The sequence below is a fragment of the Coturnix japonica genome, chromosome Z (assembly GCF_054131305.1).
Source record: "Coturnix japonica strain WE chromosome Z, WE-NBRP24, whole genome shotgun sequence".
NCBI lineage: Eukaryota > Metazoa > Chordata > Aves > Galliformes > Phasianidae > Coturnix > Coturnix japonica.
The window spans coordinates 18,967,959-18,986,904 of NC_140702.1; the positions used below are offsets into that span (position 1 = coordinate 18,967,959).

Consider the following 18,946-nt stretch of genomic DNA (forward strand, 5'->3'; position numbering starts at 1 on the left):
GTTCAAGGAACGGCATGTGACTTAAGTGCACAGCGTCTTTGGGATATTTGCAATTATTTCTTTCATTCCTTTCTTTCTAAGAGGTTAATACTCTCCCTGCCTTTTTGATTACTGCTGTACACAGCAGCTGCTTGCATGTGAAAGTAATCACAATTCATTCAGAACACATCGCCTCCACAAGAACCTTAAACCACCCCATTATCACCTTCTAGCCATCAAAACTGAATCTCATCTGCTTTCATGTTGCTCAAGAATTGGCTGCCCTATATACCTGACAGATATATAAACTCATCAAACAAATGCATTTGGAGTTCTGCTTTGCCATCCTATCCCAGGATAATATTATTTTCTACTTCTCACTATTTTCCAGCCACTTGATTCATTCTCCCTCTCTCCATCCAAATGCTTGATGTAGCTGATTCAGAACACTCTTAATAAAAATACTGTGAACATTTAGCTGTCTCTATGGAAAAGAGACAAATTAATGTTCCAGAGTAGGGCAGAAAGATCCTCAAAAAGGAAAAAAATAAATAAAAATCCATATATTAAAACATAACACTTTCTCAATTGTGCCTTCTTAGACTTAAAAACTGCTTGAAGAAATCTACTAACATCATTAACATGGAATCACAGAACGGCTTGGGTCAGGGCCTTTAAAGACCATGTAGTTCCAACCCCTCTGCTATAGGCAGGAACATCTCCCACCTGACTGTTCACAGCCCCATCCATCCTGGCCTTGAGCACTCCCAGTGAGGGGGGCATCTGCAACCCTACTGAGCAACCTGTTCCAGTGCCTCACCATCCTCACAGAAAAGAACTTCCTCCTGATATCTAACCTAAACATATTGAAGTATGAGCCTCTGTGGAAATAAAGTGAAAGCCTTGAGTTTGAGTCAGAACAGACTTTGTAAAGAGAAATTATAAAAAGAAAACTGAAAAAAGTAATAATGAGGAACCATGAAAAGTTATCCAACTGACATCCAGCAAGCAAACTGTGTTATCATTCACAAAGATGACCTTTAACTGCCACCTCTTGTGAATAATTTATTGTGAATAATTTTAATGATACTCCACCTTCTCAATTGATTACCTCCTATCAATTGAAGACGTCCTAAAAGGAACACTAAGGGTTATTTTAAAAATAAGTACTTTACCTCATGTATACTCAAACTATTTTATCATTAATTACGATGGAATATGCTCCTGTTTTTAAAACATTCTAGGGCTCTTGTTTAATGTATCTGATCACAACCACTGCTACTAAATACCAGCTTGACCATACATGTGTACACTGACCGTCACTTTCATGTCTGGAATCACTCAGGGTTAGGTATACCCATGATAATCTATTAAATATCACTAATATGCTAAGATCAAATGGCTAGAAATAGGTAAAAGTGGGCAACAGCCACCAGAACAGAAAGTTCAGATTGTTCCCTCAGTACTCCTTACATAAATTAAGTAAATGGAAGGAAATGTAAGTTTATGGCTACTGTGATTCATCCTGGTAATTTTTCTAAGTTGGTAGCAAGGATGGAAGCAGAATTGTAATTTTAAAACTTATTAACTAATAGCCTCAGGACCTTTTTGCTCCTAAGTGATTACCATCCTTCAATATAATACCACTATTAAAAAAAAAAAAATCATTGCAGTTTCAGAATCCATCATGAAAGTAGACTCTATGATTTCATCTAAAATGACTGGTTAACCACCCCGATTTAAAAAAAAAAAAAAGTGTTGATAAAGTACAGAGAAAGTGAAGAAAGGAGACCTAAAATTGAATGGATGAAATGCACTGGCTTACCTAGCCTATGAGATAAAATTTCACAGAATATGCTTATCTTCTCAAATACATCAGGGACCTGGGAGTTAAGAGGGAAAAGAAAGCAAGTTACTTCTGAACAAACTCAGTGAGACAGGTGTATGTAAAAATACTCCTTAAGTTATATATTTTACCTTTAAAAGAAACATGATTCCGTAACAGGCTTCTATTAAGGCTTGCCTTGTACAAGAAGAAAAGTTTCACTATGGAAACTGCAGTTGCAAGCACACTCAGCTTGCAACAGAAGGCAACACTTTGTAATCTAGGAGCTCCCATTTTGATTTTTCCCACAATAAAGACTAGGCTTCCTACAGCACCTAAGTTCCCAACCCCGTGACCAAGTCATTGACACAAGTGTGCAGGAGAATGACTTCTTCCCATGCTGGCACAGCTGATAAGTTTACACATCATACTTCTCCCTGTGGCAAGTAGTTTCTTTATCCCATTCATCAGCACTTAATATTGCTTTGGGTTACAGAAACTTGCTGTTAGACATGATCTTGCATGCTGAGAATACAACTGCCGTATTGCAGTTAACAATTCTTTCCAACACCTACTTATTTGAAGTAATATTAAAGTTTCAATAAGTGATATAATTTTTATTATCAATGTATTTTGTAGTCAGTGTTGTACTTACTGCTGCTGTACTTCTCGTGGCTACATCACCTGAGCCTGAATACCAGTGAAATCTGCAGGGCAATGTTTGTGTTCCTGTTCAAGGCAGTGCTGCACGCTAATGAAATACAGTAACACAAGCTCTGCAGAATGAGTGAGTATAGAAGCAAAGACAGATGTTCTTATCAGTCTGAAATACCGACAATAGAAATTCAGCAGCATGGATTACAGTGATAGTATACCTAATGTCAGACTTAATGGCTATAATCTATTCAGGTAATTATTTTCAGTCTAGTCTGAACACGATGACAGATCAAACAGTTTTAGCAAAACTGCTAACATACCCAGCCAACTAACATTTTTATAGCCAAATTCAATATTGAGATTGGATTTTTTTATCTAATTCAAAAACTCAGGAAGTTAGCATTTAACTTAATGTTAGTATAATGCAAGTTGAAGGGTTTTTCAGCACACCCCAGTTTTAAAAAGAATTTCAGCAGTTTCACAAGACAAACCACACAAGACTTTCACATTTAAAGTTTATTTAGACATATCCCCATGGTACACAATTGAAGATATCATTTTTTCCACTTATGTTGCCGTGCAGAAGACTTCAGCTCTGCAAGAAAATGTAGAAGAATTAACAAGCTTTAGAAATCTGAATTATTTTTGCATCTAGTAAAACCTACAAAAGTCATTTAACTTTGATAAAACCATCAAACTGGCAAAAGAATTACAAAGGAGATACGAATGACTTTGCAGTTTACTCCATTTGAGATTTCACTGATAATTATTTCCTTTCAAAAACTAGCTCAGTCAACCCAGCTCCCCCCCAAAAGAAAACATTTCTCAGATTACAGAATTAATAGCTACAGGTATTTTTGAAGTGGAAGAAGTTTATTTTAAACTAAAACAGTTCTCCACTTTAAAGTGGCATGCTTTCAGAACAGAAACAATGTCTGAAGCTTGTTAGTCTATTAGTATCACTAGCAAGCACCAGTTACCATAGCATCTGATATTAATCTCTTCATTTTAAATGCACTTTGCACCATGTTTATGTTGTGATTGTGCCAAAATGGCTGAATTGAAGCTGAAGATTTTGTTTTCCGTCGAGTTTAATCTGGCACATCAGAAAGCGTTTACAGTATCACAGATTCTCATACTGTTTTGTTCACATCATATATGCCAGATATCTCTACATATCATGTAAGGTACAGCTTTGTTTTCTCATAGATGGTTATTTATTTTACAGTTACTGTCCAAATCGACTGGACTTCATTACCAGTTAGCCCAGTTGCAGGCTATAAGGAAACTGCAATCAGGGAGGTTGACCTTCAGGGATTCAAGGTTTACAAATTAATGACTTCAGCCCTCCAGTAGAGAAAACTGAAGCCCATACATCATTTGAGTTTAAATGGAACTACACACCACAAACTATTACAAACAAGTAGTCAGGGAGATGTTGAGAGTTGTAATAATGCTTGTAAACAAGGTTAGACTCTTAAATCCTCAGATTTCTTCAGTTTTTACTACACTAAAACATTAAAATCATTTACCCAGTAAGTGTTATTACAGTTGATCCCCTTCATTTCTTAAGAAGCTGATGTCTGACAATAAAGAAAGGGGCAGCAAATCCACTTCCAAAGAATGCACACATCACTGCCAGTAACCGCCATTTGTTCTCCACAGAAAATGGAAGGTTCTAGAAAAGAAAGATAAATGTTTGTTCTGCAATTAATACATCTTAATTACTTCCTCAGTTCCATGAGAATAGCAAGAGGCTCAGAGCACCATCACAAGGAGTACAACTGACAAGAAATATTAATGCCCTGACAATTACCCCTTCTTTTCATGCCAAAAGACCCAGTCTTTACAGTAGCTTGGATGTGAGCTCTGGACGTTGTTTTGTCCAGCACCCTTCCAATTTGTACACAGGTCAAAGGAGACTGGTCTGCTCAGGGCCTTGTCCTATCAATTGCAGACATCCTGAAATCTATTGCTTAAAATACAGGCCCCACAGCCTCTCCGTGTAACCTGTTCCAATATTTAACCATTTTTACAGGAAAAAATGTATTTTTCATGCTAAGTACAAATCTAGTTTTTAGATATAGAATTCAAGAGAACATCTGGAGCATAATGGTACATCAGAAAGCGTTTACAGCATCAGTGTTTCTATTCATAATGCAAAGCTCATCATCTGTACCACAGATGGCTACAGGGAAGGACACTGAAGTCACTGGCAGCAGCTTGCTTTGCTGCAGTAACATCAGCAGAAAGAAACTGCACAGCTCACTGCTAGCTAGAGAAATAGCAACGGGACAATCAGGATTTCTCTATTCAGAGCTTACAAACCCAGTTACATACAAAACTCTGCAGGGGGTGATGAAGGGACACACTCACCTTGAGCACACCGCCGCAGGCCAGGCCTGCACCTCGCCTCACATGCTTCTTGTTATGTCAGGCCGGCACCGTGCCCCAATGCGGGACTCAGGGCATCTAAATGACGAGGCCCAGACACCCCCCGCTCCCTCAGGGAGGGGCTGCGGCAGGGCCGGCCCTGAGCACAGCCAGCCCGCGGGCACAACGCCGTGCGGCCTTCACATCTCTCACCTTTCCGCGCTTCCTTCCTTATCTGCTCACCCTCAGCCTACAGCCAACCCATACCCCACCTCCCTCCTTCTCTTCCTCCTTCTCTCCCCTCCCCATCCCCCTCCAAGCCCATTTCTGCCCGCAATCCTCAGGCTGTTCCTCAGCACCAAAAGCTCCCGCTCTCACGGTACCTTCCCGGGCCCATCTTCGTAGTGGCTCCTACGGAGGGCGGAGGTGGTGAACCTACGGACGCTGGCAGCCAACATGGTGCGGACACGGAACGCAGCCGCCTCTCCCCTGCACGACCTTCCCGCAGCACGCGCGGCGCCTTCTGGGAATAACGGAAGTCACGGCGAGGAGGAAGCTGCCGCGCACACGGGTGCATGATGGGAGTTGTAGTTCTTTGAGAAATCACGTGGACCCAAGCGGCAGCTTGTGATTGGACGCTCACTCGACCACGGGGACGGGGTAATGCCGGCCGTGTCCTCGCGGCCGCCATTTTTGTTGCTGGGGGGTGAGTAGGGGAGGGGGGATGATGTATGGGGTGTCAGAGGTACCACAGTTTGTGAGTCGAAAGAACTGCACGCAGGCTTAGGATTTCCAGCTGTTATCGGCATATCTTGCCATATTTTACTTTGAAGGTTATATATTGCATTTGCCACTAAAGGAATTTTTAAGCAGGAGCGTAGCCATTAGTAATTCAGCCTTTTTTTTTTTTTTTTTTTTTTTTTTTTTTGTCATAAATTTCTCTTAGAGGTTTGTACTGAGTAACAGCACAAAGGATCAGCTTAAATCTGACCTTTTTTGGGTCCTTCTTTGGTCCCTGACCACACAGATCTCTAGCACATATTTTCCCCATTAGTAGCTTTAATTGTTGTATAGTTAATTGCATTTCACTTTATCTATTTGTTTATTTACCACTGTCTAAATTGGTTTTTAATTTCGTGTGTTAGAGTTTACAGTTCTTTTTGTTTTCTTCACTTGCTAACTCTGAAGTGCTTTGGAGAGTGATTTCCTCTTTTTGCTAGCTTCCCTCGCTCATCTCTCTTTTTATACATTCCTAATTGTAATTAATTCTACAGTGGTACTTTAACTTTTGTATGGTAGTCTGCTTACCCTTGGTAGTCACCAAGCCACTTAGGGGGATACAATTCTTTTATGTGATTTCTACAGTGATACAGTTAACTGGCTTTTATTAGAAATAATAATTTTAATTATAGAGCTGGTACCTTGCAGTACTCTTCTATGCATGCATAAATCAATGTGAATTTTCAAGAGGAGTTCCACAACTGGTGAAGAAATTTGTAGGACTCTCTCTATGCTTTCAAAATGCATACTAGGAAATGAAGTACCTCAGCCTAGTAACAGGCTACAGTAATACTGGATACAGTATTACAGTATGGATACAGTACAGTATCCAGTCCAGCAAATTATTAGAAGTATGATGTATAGTAATTATAATGAGGATAATCACGTGGCAGAATGGATTATTACCATCTCATAGGTAGCTAATGCTCCACTGGGTGTCTTTGTAAAAACACTGTCTAACTCACGCACAAAGGTAGGGCTTGTAAAAGAAATTACGGGGTGAAATTTCCTGGACTGTGAATGAGAGTCAGAACAGATTACAGTGGTATCTTCTGGTTTTTAAATCTGCAAATCTTGGAATCTAGTCTTCTAATCTCTAAACAGTTTTCTGTATCTACAACTCTTATATTTTTTTAAGTAGCCCATTAATATAATTGCTTAGATTTCCAGGGTTATCGTCATCTTTAGTAATATATTGCATATTTCTGCTTTTGAATTTGATTTGCTCATAAATTATTTTAGGTAATTCTTTCTTACTGCTAGTCACTTTTCAACTGTACTGTAAGAGAAAGAATAAGTAAAAAAAAAAAACAAAAACAAACAAACAGGAACTGGATAATTTCAAGTGCTTAACTTTTGTGATCTGGAAGAAAGAAGCATAGAAGCTCATCATGACAATCAGATATAATGATAGCAGTAAGGTACTGGTAGTAATGTCTTTTTCATTCTTTTTTTTGGAGTAGGAAACAGCTTTTGTTCAGTACTGGAATTGTATGTGGTTAAACTGTATACCTTTCATTAAAATATATTAGTATGTATTCCCAAATTTTTAGTAGTATTGCTGATGGAGATCTCAGATTACAAATCAACTGTTGTGTAAGGCATATATGAGCATAACTTATGTAGTAATTTGTAGCCTATAGTAATTTGTCTTACAGTATGAGTTTGTGGAGGTTTGAGGAGTTTACATTAGTGTGTAACCTGTTTATTCTATGCTCTTTATTTAGTTAAGTCTTGGGAGGAGTGGCTGAGGGGGCTGGGATTGTTTAGTCCGGAGAAGAGGAGGCTCAGGGGAGACCACATTGCTCTCTGCAACTCCTTGAAAGGAGGTTGTGATGAGGTGGAAGTCAGCCTCTTCTTACATGTAAGTAGCAATAGAAGGAGGGAAGAGTGGCCTCACATTGAGCCAGAGAAGGTTCAGTTTAGATATTAATTTTTTTTTTAAAATATATTTTTTTAATTTTTATCTTTATTTTTATTTTTTATTGAAAAGAGTGGTTAGATGCTGGCTTGGGCTGCCCAGGGAGGCCGTGGTGTCACTGGAGGTGTCTGAGAAACATTTAGTTGTTCTATGGGACATGGTTTAGTGGGGAAATATTGATGGTAGCTGAATGGTTGCACAAGATCATTCTGACCTTCTGGCTTGCCTGGGCCACATTTAGTGAATAGAAATTGTCTTGGGCTGCATAGACATAAGTTGCTCTAAAAATAATGCCTCTTATTTTATTTCCATGGAAACTATGATACAAAGACCACAGTGACACTGTTTCATAGAGCAAATTCTCAGCCACAAAACAGTATTTTTAAACTACCATCAGTCACCACCATTACCTATGTATTTTTGCCTGTGATGAGTAAGAGCCTGCGTGACCCACTGTTACCAGCGCTGAAACATACCACAGACTACCTTACTGTGCTCACATTCACTGTTTTGTATCTATAACGCATTAAGCAAGTGTTGGTGAATGTCAGTGTATGCCATTTGTTTCTGGAGAAATTCAGTATCACACTTCTGCTCCATGCTCACTTCCATTTCAGATACCATTCTGTCAGGCTGCCCCCCTGCTGCCATCTGACACATGACAACAAAATGTAAGGGAGTATTGTTGAGAAGGTTCAACCTGAACTGCCATACCACTAACATCCACCTCTGACATCATGGGCCAACATCATAAACTAGGAGGCATTACTTTTGGATCTGGAGGGATTTGGATTTGGAGGGAGCTCTGAGCTAGCCGAACTAGATGACCTTTAAAGGTCCCTTCCAACTCTAAGGATTCTATGGTTCTATTTTCAAATTCCTTAATAAAGTTGAAAAGGGTGGCTGCATTTTCATTGCTGTTAAGAGCCTTGTGTTTAGCCAGCATTATCAGGATGCACACTGTTACGTGCCATCATTTGATTCAGCATTGCCAGCTGTGCTGGGTCATATGCAGGTCGTGGGCCACAGGCTGGATATTCCTGGACTGAATGAATTTGGATGTAATTTCCAACCTTAGTGATTCTATGATTCTATGATTTTTAACTTGTCTAGCAAAGAAGGGGAAAAGCTAAACTGTTAAAATTCTGAAAATGTGTGTGGTATTATTACTATTACTCAAAATCTTGCTGTCTGCTGAGCTTCTTCCACAGCATGAGATGTGAATAATCATCTGCCACAGCTTTTTATGTGTACATCATCAAAGGTGCTTTTGGCAATAGAAGAGTATGTTTATTCATCTGGAGTGAAACTAACTGGATTTAAAGCTGTGTGAAGAATTGGAGAAGCTCATGGGTGAGGTTGGCAAGGATGTTACAGTAGCTGCCCTGATTGTGAAGACCCTTACAGTGTGAGGAGGATGTAAGTCCTGTGGAAGGAGCATGGCCTGCTGAGAAGTGATCAAATCCTTTAGATATTATTCAGCTTCCAGCAGATGCCAGTATGCCCCTGCACTGAGAATAAGTCAGGACTGTTTAAGAATAGAGGAGGCAGGTGGTTGTAGTTGGTTGTTAGGCAGATAGCTTGGAGGGCTGCTTGGAAGCTTGCCTGCTGCAAAGGAAGTACGCTTAATGAGATGTCTAAGTTGCTTATGTATGAAGAGGGAACTTAACAGTCATGTACTGTATCGGTGCTGATGACACAGGAGAGATGAGCACCTGGGAGACTGAACTCGTGCTAATTCTCAGGAATCTGAGTCTTTGTGGTACTATTTGAAGTACCACTTCTGCTGCTGCTGAGTCCTGGCAGGCAGGAAAACCTCTGATTTTGTTAGGCGTGGATGAAATTATATCGTAGAGAGGAGAGATTAAGGCAGATGGTTGTTAATTTGAATGGGAAGTCTGAAAACCTTGGTTGATCACAGGCATACACTTGATATTTAAGTTGATTAAATGGTTAGATTTTGTGAAAAGATATGGTTAAAAAAATAAAGGAAGCAATGGTGGAAGAAGAAAGATTTTTTTGTACTTTTTATAAAAATATATGTCTTTAAGGGCTAAACTCCATTAAACCAAAGCAATTACATCACTGTTTACTATTCTAAGAACTTTCAGCATATGCTGTCTGTACTGACATGTTCAGAAACTTGTAAGTACTCATAACCAATAGCTTTTTGTATTATTATCTTTCTCTCTTTAGTAGCAGCTGTTAAGCAAATATTGCTCTCATTTTTCTTGTTTATGTGTTGTCAGACTACAAATTTACTTGTGACGGCTTGTATACAACAGCTTTTAACTGTGTTTCACAACAGGGCGTATTTTGATATAAGAATAGTAGATGGTGTTTCTAAAATGCATTTTGAGATAATTTAAGCAGATAAGCCACTGTTGAGAGGAGGTAAGAGCATGTTATTTCAATTTTGACATCACTGAGGACTTGAGAAGTCTTTAACATCTTAGTTCTCAAGGCTCAGAGCTGGTGATTCCATCAAAGATCACTTCTAAAAGATGTTCTCTTGATCTGCAGCATTTTTTGAGGATAGTGGTTCGTCTGTCTACTGTCAGTCTTAAGAAGCAGTGTACTGGTCAGCTTTTCATAGGGGTGAGTGGAACTCTTCTGACAACTTGCTGAAATATTCTGATCCTGGGGTAGTGATGATTTTGTTATTGTTACCCTGTGTACTTCAGAAGTAGTCTGATGTGACTCTTACTAGTCACCATTTAACATGAAGTCCCAGAAGTTTTGTTTCCCAGAGGCATTATTCCTTCTTCCTTAAACTATGTGTATTTCTTATCTTACTCTGATTCAGTTAGTAGCATCTCAGTTCAGACAAGACAATTTATTTACTGGTGAGCTATTCTGTCCCTTCACTGACATGTTCACTTTTAATCTCTCTTCTAAACTTAAATTTTCAAGACTATGTAATATGCTCGCTAAATTGAATATGTCATCTATATTTAATCATTATAATGAAATCTTAACTTCTTAAAACATTGAATGCCAAATACACCGATGCCCTCTTCTTTATGCTGTGTGTCACTGATTATTAGATCACTTTATACACTGAGTAAACAAATAGCTAATATTTGCCAGAGCATGGATATTTATTTATTTATTTACTTATGAAGAACTTGCTATGATTGCTCAGCACTGTAAAGGGACAAGTTGAACTTGGACTTGCTTACAAATTTGCTGTGTCATTCAGGCAGTAGTGAATATTAACTTCAAATGAAGCTATGAAGAAGTTGCTGTTGCAAATAATGTGCTTAAGATTCTCATTAGGAAGACAAAACAAAACAAAACAAAAAATAGTTACTCAGCTCTTGAGCTGTGCTTGCACCTTTGCATAAGCTTTGTCAGTTCCGTTCTTGGTCTGTTGTAGAAGACAAAGCAGTCAGGAGAGTTGTCCTTTGAGGCTTCTGTAAAACAGGCTTTTGAACATACATGGACAGCCAGTTTCTCCACAAGAATGCTGTGGGGTACAATGCCAAATGCTTTACTGAAGTCCAGTTAGGCCATATCGACAGCCTTTCCTTCATCCACAAAGCGCGTCACCTTGTCATAGAATGAAATCAGGTTTGTCAAACAGGATCTACCATTCGTAAACCCATGTTGACTGGGCCTGATCCCCTGGGTGACTTGTAATTGATCCATGAGAACTCCTGAGACAATCTGTTGCATGAGCTTCCCTGGCACCAGTGTGAGACTGATAGGTCTGTAGCTACCAGGATCATCTTTCCAGTCCCTTTTGAAGCTGGGCATCACATTTGTCAGTCTCCAGTCTGCAAGGATGTCCCTGGTTAGCCAGGACTGATAAAGGATGGTGGAGAGTGGTTTGCCAACCACATCCACCAACTCCCTCAGCACTCTAGCGTGCAATCCATCTAGCCCTGTGGAATTGTGATCATCCAGCTTTCAGAGCAGGTCCAAAACCATCTATCTGATCATGGATTATGCTGGGCCTGTTTGGTTCCCAGTCCCTGTCTACAAGCACAATGGTTTGTGTGCTCAGGGAGTAACAAGTCTTACTATTAAAGACTGTGGCAAGGAAGGCATTAGGTACTTCAACCTTATCCTTATCCTTGGTCACTGCATTTCCCTTGGCATCCAACAAGGGATGGTGATTTCTCCCAAACCCTCCTCTTGACTGTATGATTGCGTGATTGTAGGAAAGAGTACTGTTATGGTTCTAGTCAGTGTCTCCCTTCCCTTTCAGTAGATTTTCCCAGTCGAATCTTTGAGCCAATGGTTTGTGAATTTGTAAATGGAAACTGAAGCCTGAGCATTCATGACAGTCTGGAAATTTTAATGTCCGAGTGTGAGGTACTTGCATGAAGTCTGTGTAGAACCAGGAATTTCAAAATCTGAATTCAGAACTTCCCTTGATCAGATTTTCTAATTTTTAAAATCAACTTAATGCTTGTTTCCAAGATTTAAAGGAAAGTCCTCCAAAGTATCTGAAGGAATACACCCTAAGATTCAACTTAGATGGACTTTCTGTCACTTTTAATCCTCTGTGGCTCCAAGTTTTATCACATGCTTGATGTATTTGTCAAATATGAAAAGTTTCTATTGCTTGAAAAGTTATCCTCATGTCTCTCTTTTGTCTTATTCTGTGTCTTGAGTAGATTTATGCAAAGCTTTTCTGAATAATTTGACAGTTTCAGCAGCTTGTTGCTGGCATCAAACTCTCTCCTTTAAAACAGTCCATTTTGTAAATGACAATTCAATATAGGGGAGTTTTTACAGACTACTCATGGGGGTAGTGGTAGAGATTTTTTAATGCATGTACTCAGCTGCTTCGTAGAATTTCATTTCACAGTTGGAAACTTGACTCCTAACTAGAGTTGTGTGATACTTGTAATTTTACTTTGAATGCTCAAATGTGAGAATGGCTAACTTTGCAGAAATACTGTGTGTTTTATCCAGATCAAGAGTGCCACATTACTGTAGAGCAGCTAATTGCCTATAAAGATAGCCCAATTTGAAATCTTGGAAATATGAAGCAGAAAAATCTAATTTTCTTTCTCTGTTGATACTCAGATTGAATCAAATGCTATTTATTCCCTGTCATGATCAGAGTATAAGATGAATAACATCGTGTTATCTAAAACTATATAATCCAAAGCAGATTGATAGTGCAATTAACTTACTTATTTCCTACTATTCTTGTAGCATTTAGCCTCGTTAATTGTGCTAAACAGGTTGTCTTGCTGATTCCTCAGAATGGGGAACAGGACCTGGAGACACAAGCTGTGAGTTTTAGGAGTGGGAATTTTGCTGGTTTTTGCTTTGGTAGAGGCAATTATATTTCTCAGTAGATATTGTTGAATCATGTGTGGATGCCTAAATTTCTGTGTCAGAGATGTGATAATGTGAGTAAAGATATATATATATATAAGTAGCTCAGTTTCCCCACTGTTGCTCTTTTCTTTTGTGTATAGTATCATCTGTCACCTTAAGTTCTCATGCGTAACTTTGACATCAGAACCTCTTTCTTTTAAATTATACATGAAGTATAAAATATAGGTGTTTCCACTTGAAATTGAGAGTGTATGCCAAAGACTGTTCTTGCCTCTACATTATGCTTCCCCTCCTAGCTCCTGTGGAAACTATTCACAAGCCAAATTACTAGAGTTAAAATGTATTCTAGTTTTTATCTTTTTTCCCAAATGCAGAGGCTGTTTTTAATGCTGTCTTGACAACCCTTGGAACTGTTTTATCTCTGTTTGTCAGTGCCCATAAACAGCTGTCCCATACCAGTGAATCAGGAACTTTTACCGTAGTACACATCAGAACATACTCAGCTGAAGAAACAAAGCAAAGGCTTAATCATTGTCACGGGTTAGTTAGATTTACCTATGCCCGTGACAGGGGAAGCCACCCCACGCCCCCCCCCCGGGGCCCGGAAAGGAGGGGGAAAAGGGGAGTGGGATAAAACAGCGATAATCTAAGGAGGAAAAACTTATTTTACTAAATATGATATCGAAATACAAGATAACACAATATAATATAATTAAGGCTAACAAATCGAACGAAACAGAGAGAGAGAGTCTCCGAAAACCGAGAGGCCTACTGTGAACTCTAGGCGACACGGCTGGAACGCTTCCCACTCTCCGAGCAGTTCGAGAGAAGAAGGAGGGCACTCCAGCCTGGGAACGAGATTATATAGAGTCCTGGTCCCGTGACTTATTGTTACTCCTGTTGTTCTCTGGGATATGTAGTCTTCTTCTGTGGACTGCACATTCAACAGAAGTATCCATACTTGACATGATGTTATGATGTGGAATACTGATAGCAAAATTACAAAATTACAAAACCATGACATTCCACCCCTTATTCTACATTATTACATCATGGTTAATATATACATATATATACATATATATACACGTATGTAAAATTGTGATAGCTAAATAGTAGAATTGCATGTAACATAACTAAATGTACAACTATAATAACTAAAATACACTACACATGCAAACATATATATATATATATAGATATATAAAATTATTGACTGCACTCCCCCAGCATCAAATTCCCTTGTGGCACACATTGAACATCCCCATCCTTCTGCATTACCCACCAAGTGCACCCAGGTCCCTGGGCGAAGACAGTTCCACGGATAGGTTTGCCCTTTCCAGAAGCTGGAAGGACCCAAACAGCTTTTCCCAACATGTTCTTTACATGTATAACAGGGACCTTATCTCCTTCTACAGTGTGTAGGGGGCTAGATTGACTAGGACCATCACGATTGACAGATCCTCTAGTATTGACCAACCAAGTGGCTTCTGCCAGATTCTTCTCCCAGTGCTTAAATGTTCCACCACCCATTGCTTTCAACATAGTTTTCAACAACCCATTATATCGTTCAATTTTACCAGAAGCTGGTGCATGGTAGGGAATATGATAAATCCACTCAATGCCATGATCTTTGGCCCAAGTATTTATAAGAGAATTTTTGAAATGTGTCCCATTATCAGATTCAATTCTTTCTGGGGTGCCATGTCGCCACAGGACTTGTTTCTCAAGACCTAATATGGTGTTTCGAGCAGTTGCATGGGGTACTGCGTATGTTTCAAGCCACCCAGTGGTTGCCTCTACCATAGTGAGTACATAACACTTACCACTGCGAGATCGTGGCAAGGTGATATAATCAACCTGCCACGCCTCCCCATATTTATACTTTTGCCATCGCCCTTCCTCCCAGAGAGGTTTCATCCTTCTGGCTTGTTTAATTATGGCACATGTTTCACAATCATGAATAATCTGCGCAATAGCGTCCATGGTTAAGTCCACCCCTCGGTCTCTGGCCCACTTATATGTTGCGTCTCTTCCTTGATGGCCTGAGGTCTCATGAGCCCATCGAGCTAGAAATAATTCGCCCTTATTCTGCCAATCCAAGTCGATTTGAGCCACCTCAATTCTAGCAGCTTTATCTACCTGATGGTTGTTTTGTTGTTCTTCAGTAGCCCGACTTTTGGGCACATGTGCATCCACATGACGCACCTTTACAACCATATTCTTTGTTCGGGAAGCAATGTCCTTCCATAGTTCAGCGGCCCAAACAGATTTTCCCCTCCGTTGCCAGTTATTTTGTTCCCACCGCTGTAACCACCCCCATAAGGCATTTGCCACCATCCATGAGTCAGTATAAAGATACAGCATTGGCCACCTCTCCCGTTCAGCAACATCTAAGGCCAGCTGGACAGCTTTTACCTCTGCAAACTGACTTGATTCTCCCTTACCTTCAGTGGCCTCTGCAACCTGTCGTGTGGGGCTCCACACAGCAGCTTTCCATTTGCGATGCTTCCCTACAATACGACATGATCCGTCTGTGAATAGGGCATATTTCTTTTCATTTTCTGGTAATTCGTTGTATGGTGGGGCCTCTTTAGCACGCGATACCTCTTCTGCTGGTGATGTTCCAAACTTTTTATCTTCAGGCCAGTCCATGATTACCTCTAGGATTCCTGGACGATTGAGGTTTCCCATTCGCGCTCGCTGTGTAATCAGTGTAATCCACTTGCTCCAGGTGACATCGGTAGCATGATGGGTGGAGGGAACCTGTCCTTTGAACATCCAGTTCAGCACTGGCAGTCGAGGTGCCAAAAGGAGCTGTGTTTCAGTCCCGACTACTTCGGAAGCAGCCCGAACCCCCTCATACGCGGCTAAGATCTCCTTCTCAGTTGGAGTGTAGCACTCTTCAGACCCCTTATATGATCGACTCCAGAATCCCAGGGGTCGGCCTCGGGTCTCTCCTGAGGCTCTTTGCCACAAACTCCAAGTGGGGCCTTTCTCTCCAGCAGCAGTATAGAGGATGTTCTTTACATCCTGTCCAGTCCGTACTGGCCCCAGGGCTACAGCACGGGCTATCTCTTGTTTAATCTGTTCAAAAGCCTGCTGCTGCTCAGGGCCCCATGCAAAATCATTCTTCTTCTGCGTTACCTGATAAAGGGGGCTTACAATGAGGCTGTAGTTTGGAATGTGCATCCTCCAAAAGCCCACTGCACCCAGGAAAGATTGTGTCTCTTTCTTGCTAGTTGGTGGAGACATGGCAGTGATTTTGTCGATCACATCTGCTGGGATGTGACGACGTCCATCCTGCCACTTTATACCTAAGAACTGAATTTCCTGGGCAGGTCCTTTTACTTTGCTTCTCTTAATAGCAAAGCCAGCTTGTAGAAGAATCCGGATTATCTGCTCTCCTTTTGTGAAAACTTCTTCTGCTGTATCGCCCCACACAACAATGTCATCAATGTACTGCAGGTGTTCAGGAGCACCACCCTGTTCCAGTACAGTTTGGACCAACCCATGGCAAATGGTTGGGCTGTGTTTCCACCCCTGGGGCAAACGGTTCCAAGTATACTGAATGCCCCTCCAGGTGAAGGCAAACTGTGGCTTGCATTCTGCGGCCAAAGGAATAGAAAAGAAGGCATTGGCAATGTCAATGGTGGCATACCATTTGGCTGCTTTTGACTCCAGCTCGTACTGGAGTTCCAACATGTCCGGCACAGCAGCGCTCAATGGGGGTGTGACCTCATTCAGGCCACGGTAGTCTACTGTCAGCCTCCATTCTCCACTGGCTTTACGCACTGGCCATATGGGACTGTTAAAAGGTGAGTGAGTTTTACTGATCACTCCCTGATTCTCCAACTGGCGAATCAAATCATGAATGGGGAGCAAGGAATCCCTGTTGGTGCGATACTGCCGTCTGTGCACTGTCTTTGTAGCAATCGGCACCTGCTGCTCTTTTACTCGTAGCAGCCCCACAACAGACGGGTCCTCTGACAGGCCAGGCAAAACAGACAGCTGCTTAATGTTGTCCATGTCTACAGCAGCTATCCCAAAGGCCCATCGATACCCCTTAGGATCCTTGAAATGCCCCCTTCTGAGGTAATCAATACCCAGTATACATGGAGCCCCTGGGCCAGTCACAATAGGATGTTTTTGCCAGTCTTTGCCAGTGAGGCTTATTTCAGCCTCCAGCACAGTCAATTCTTGAGAGCCCCCAGTCACTCCAGAAATATGGATTGATTCTGTCCCTTCATGACTGGAGGGCATTAGGGTACACTGTGCACCGGTATCCACCAGCGCCTTATATTCCTGTGGTTCTGATGTGCCAGGCCATCGAATCCACACAGTCCAATAAACTCTATTATCCCTTTCCCTCCCCTGACTGAGGGCAGGGCCCCTCTATTGGTTACCTGTGATGACTGGAGCAACTCCACTGGTGGTTGGTATGTCTAGTAGTTCTTTCACCCGTGCTCGTAGTGCAGAAGTGGGCTGATCATGCCACTTCCTCATGTCTTCTCCACGGTCACGTAGGTAGCGCCACATGGAAACACGCGGTGCAATCGTACTGTTGTTCTTTGCTCGAGCTGGGAAGCGTGTGCGTTTAACAGCTGAGACTTTTGATGATGCAGGTGGGGAGTAGGACTGGACTAGTTTGATCAGATCCTTCATTAGACCTGGAGGCCCGTACGAGGATTGACCTTCATCAGTTGTTTCTGATACTATTACGGGATCATTACAATTAGTTGATGGAAACAATTTCTTGCACATTTCATCTACTCGGTTTTCTAGCCGTGAGATGGCAGAAACTGCGGCATGCAGTTGGGGGAGCTGCTGATCGGTGGTTTGAAGCATTATAATCAGCTCAACAACTCGGGGCCATCTGTCCACGAATCCTTTAGATCCTGATACCAATGACTGTGCAATTCTCTCTGGTGCTGTACTTGTGATTTTCTGCCACATGTCAGGATCGGCCCTCACTCTCTCAGGGTCAAGTTCGCTTGGATCAGGGCTGTACAACATTTTCGCCATGGCCAATTCCCTCAGGCGCTGAATACCTTTTTGGACGGTATTCCAACTATCAAATTTAGGCTTCAAAGCATCCTTATAGGGGTACCTTTCTCTCACGGCTTCTAACAGCCGCAACCAGAGAGTGGCAGCTCCATCCGAACATCTGCTAATCCCTCTGTCGATACCTGCATCTTGGGCAATGCTTCCTAGTTGGCGAGCTTCATTACCATCTAGAGACAAGCTGTTGGCCCCGTTGTCCCAGCAGCGAAGCAACCAAGCAAGGATACCTTCATCTTGACGCCGTGTGAACTCCTTTCTTGAGCCTTGGATTTCAGTCAGCTTCAGAGGTCGACAGTAGGTGATTTCCTCCTCATCATCAGTCTCTTCTTCGTGCCTCTTGGTTTTTGCCTTTGCTTTTTTTGGTACTGCTCCATGCCCGGCACCTGGGTCTTCTGCTGGCCCCCCCTGTGCTTCTCCTTCTTTTCGTTCTAGACGCATGGACACCCGTTTCCATTTCTTGCCTTCCACAGGGGCAACTGATATTGCTACTGATGCCTCCTGTGACTGATCAGAATTAACTTGGGCTTGAATCTCAGATCGGAAACTCTCTCTCTCCAGAATAGTATGATACAAAGCTCGGTATGCATAAGCCAAACCCCACATAAGGTTTACCTCCTTAGATCTCTGACCCAAATACTCACTTAATTTCTTAGGGTCCCTTAGGTGTTCAAGAGTGAAATCCCATGACACTGCGGGTCCCCATGCTTCTAAGACTTTTCCTAAACCTTTCCATATTCCCTGCCAGTCATCATTCTCTGGTTCTGGAGGAGACTTCTGCATAGAACGAATGCATAGGAACATATATGCATGCATTGATAGTGATAACATGAATGCAAGTATGAACCCTATCTCAGTTATTGAAAAGCGTGTGGAAATCTGAGAGTACAACCTAAATAAAAAGGGTTTATTTAGCCTGTACAATGAATTAAACATGGTGGTGTTTGTAAAATTGCCTGTTCCATCTGGGATGCAAGTATTTGTAAAATTGCCTGTTCCATCTGGGATGCAAGTGTTTGTAAGATTCACAATTCCATCTGGGGTGTAGA

At 41.4% G+C, this 18,946-nt stretch overlaps 1 protein-coding gene, 1 long non-coding RNA gene and 2 other non-coding genes across 4 annotated transcripts in view; 1 reads left to right on the plus strand and 3 right to left on the minus strand.

The window, feature by feature from the left end:
* Positions 1-2,962: 2,962 nt before the first annotated feature.
* COX7C (cytochrome c oxidase subunit 7C) lies at positions 2,963-5,359 on the minus strand. Its single transcript, XM_015849749.2, has 3 exons — positions 5,218-5,359; positions 3,994-4,139; positions 2,963-3,056 (listed from the first exon to the last, which is right to left on the minus strand). Exons 1-2 carry the CDS (start codon positions 5,290-5,292, stop codon positions 4,023-4,025), a joined length of 192 nt encoding a protein of 63 aa, XP_015705235.1. The 5' UTR covers positions 5,293-5,359; the 3' UTR covers positions 2,963-3,056; positions 3,994-4,022.
* Positions 3,562-3,623, minus strand: LOC116652571 (small nucleolar RNA Z39). The gene has a single exon (XR_004305731.1). It is a non-coding gene; the product is annotated as a small nucleolar RNA Z39 (small nucleolar RNA).
* Positions 4,578-4,640, minus strand: LOC116652572 (small nucleolar RNA Z39). Its single transcript, XR_004305732.1, has one exon. It is a non-coding gene; the product is annotated as a small nucleolar RNA Z39 (small nucleolar RNA).
* A 386-nt stretch (positions 5,360-5,745) lies between the features above and the next one.
* LOC107306511 (uncharacterized) overlaps positions 5,746-18,946 on the plus strand; it is a 70,979-nt gene continuing 57,778 nt past the window's right edge. Inside the window, exon 1 of the long non-coding RNA XR_014939897.1 lies at positions 5,746-7,478. This is a non-coding gene — a long non-coding RNA (uncharacterized LOC107306511). The remainder of the gene's footprint in view (positions 7,479-18,946) is intronic.

Bases quoted from the DNA above. Each gene is read 5' to 3' on its own strand.
- COX7C (XM_015849749.2), bottom strand. From the start codon at position 5,292: ATGTTGGCTGCCAGCGTCCGTAGGTTCACCACCTCCGCCCTCCGTAGG. The intron at 4,140-5,217 runs GTACCGTGAGAG...TTTCTTTTCTAG, and splicing joins ACGAAGATGGGCCCGGGAAG to AACCTTCCATTTTCTGTGGA.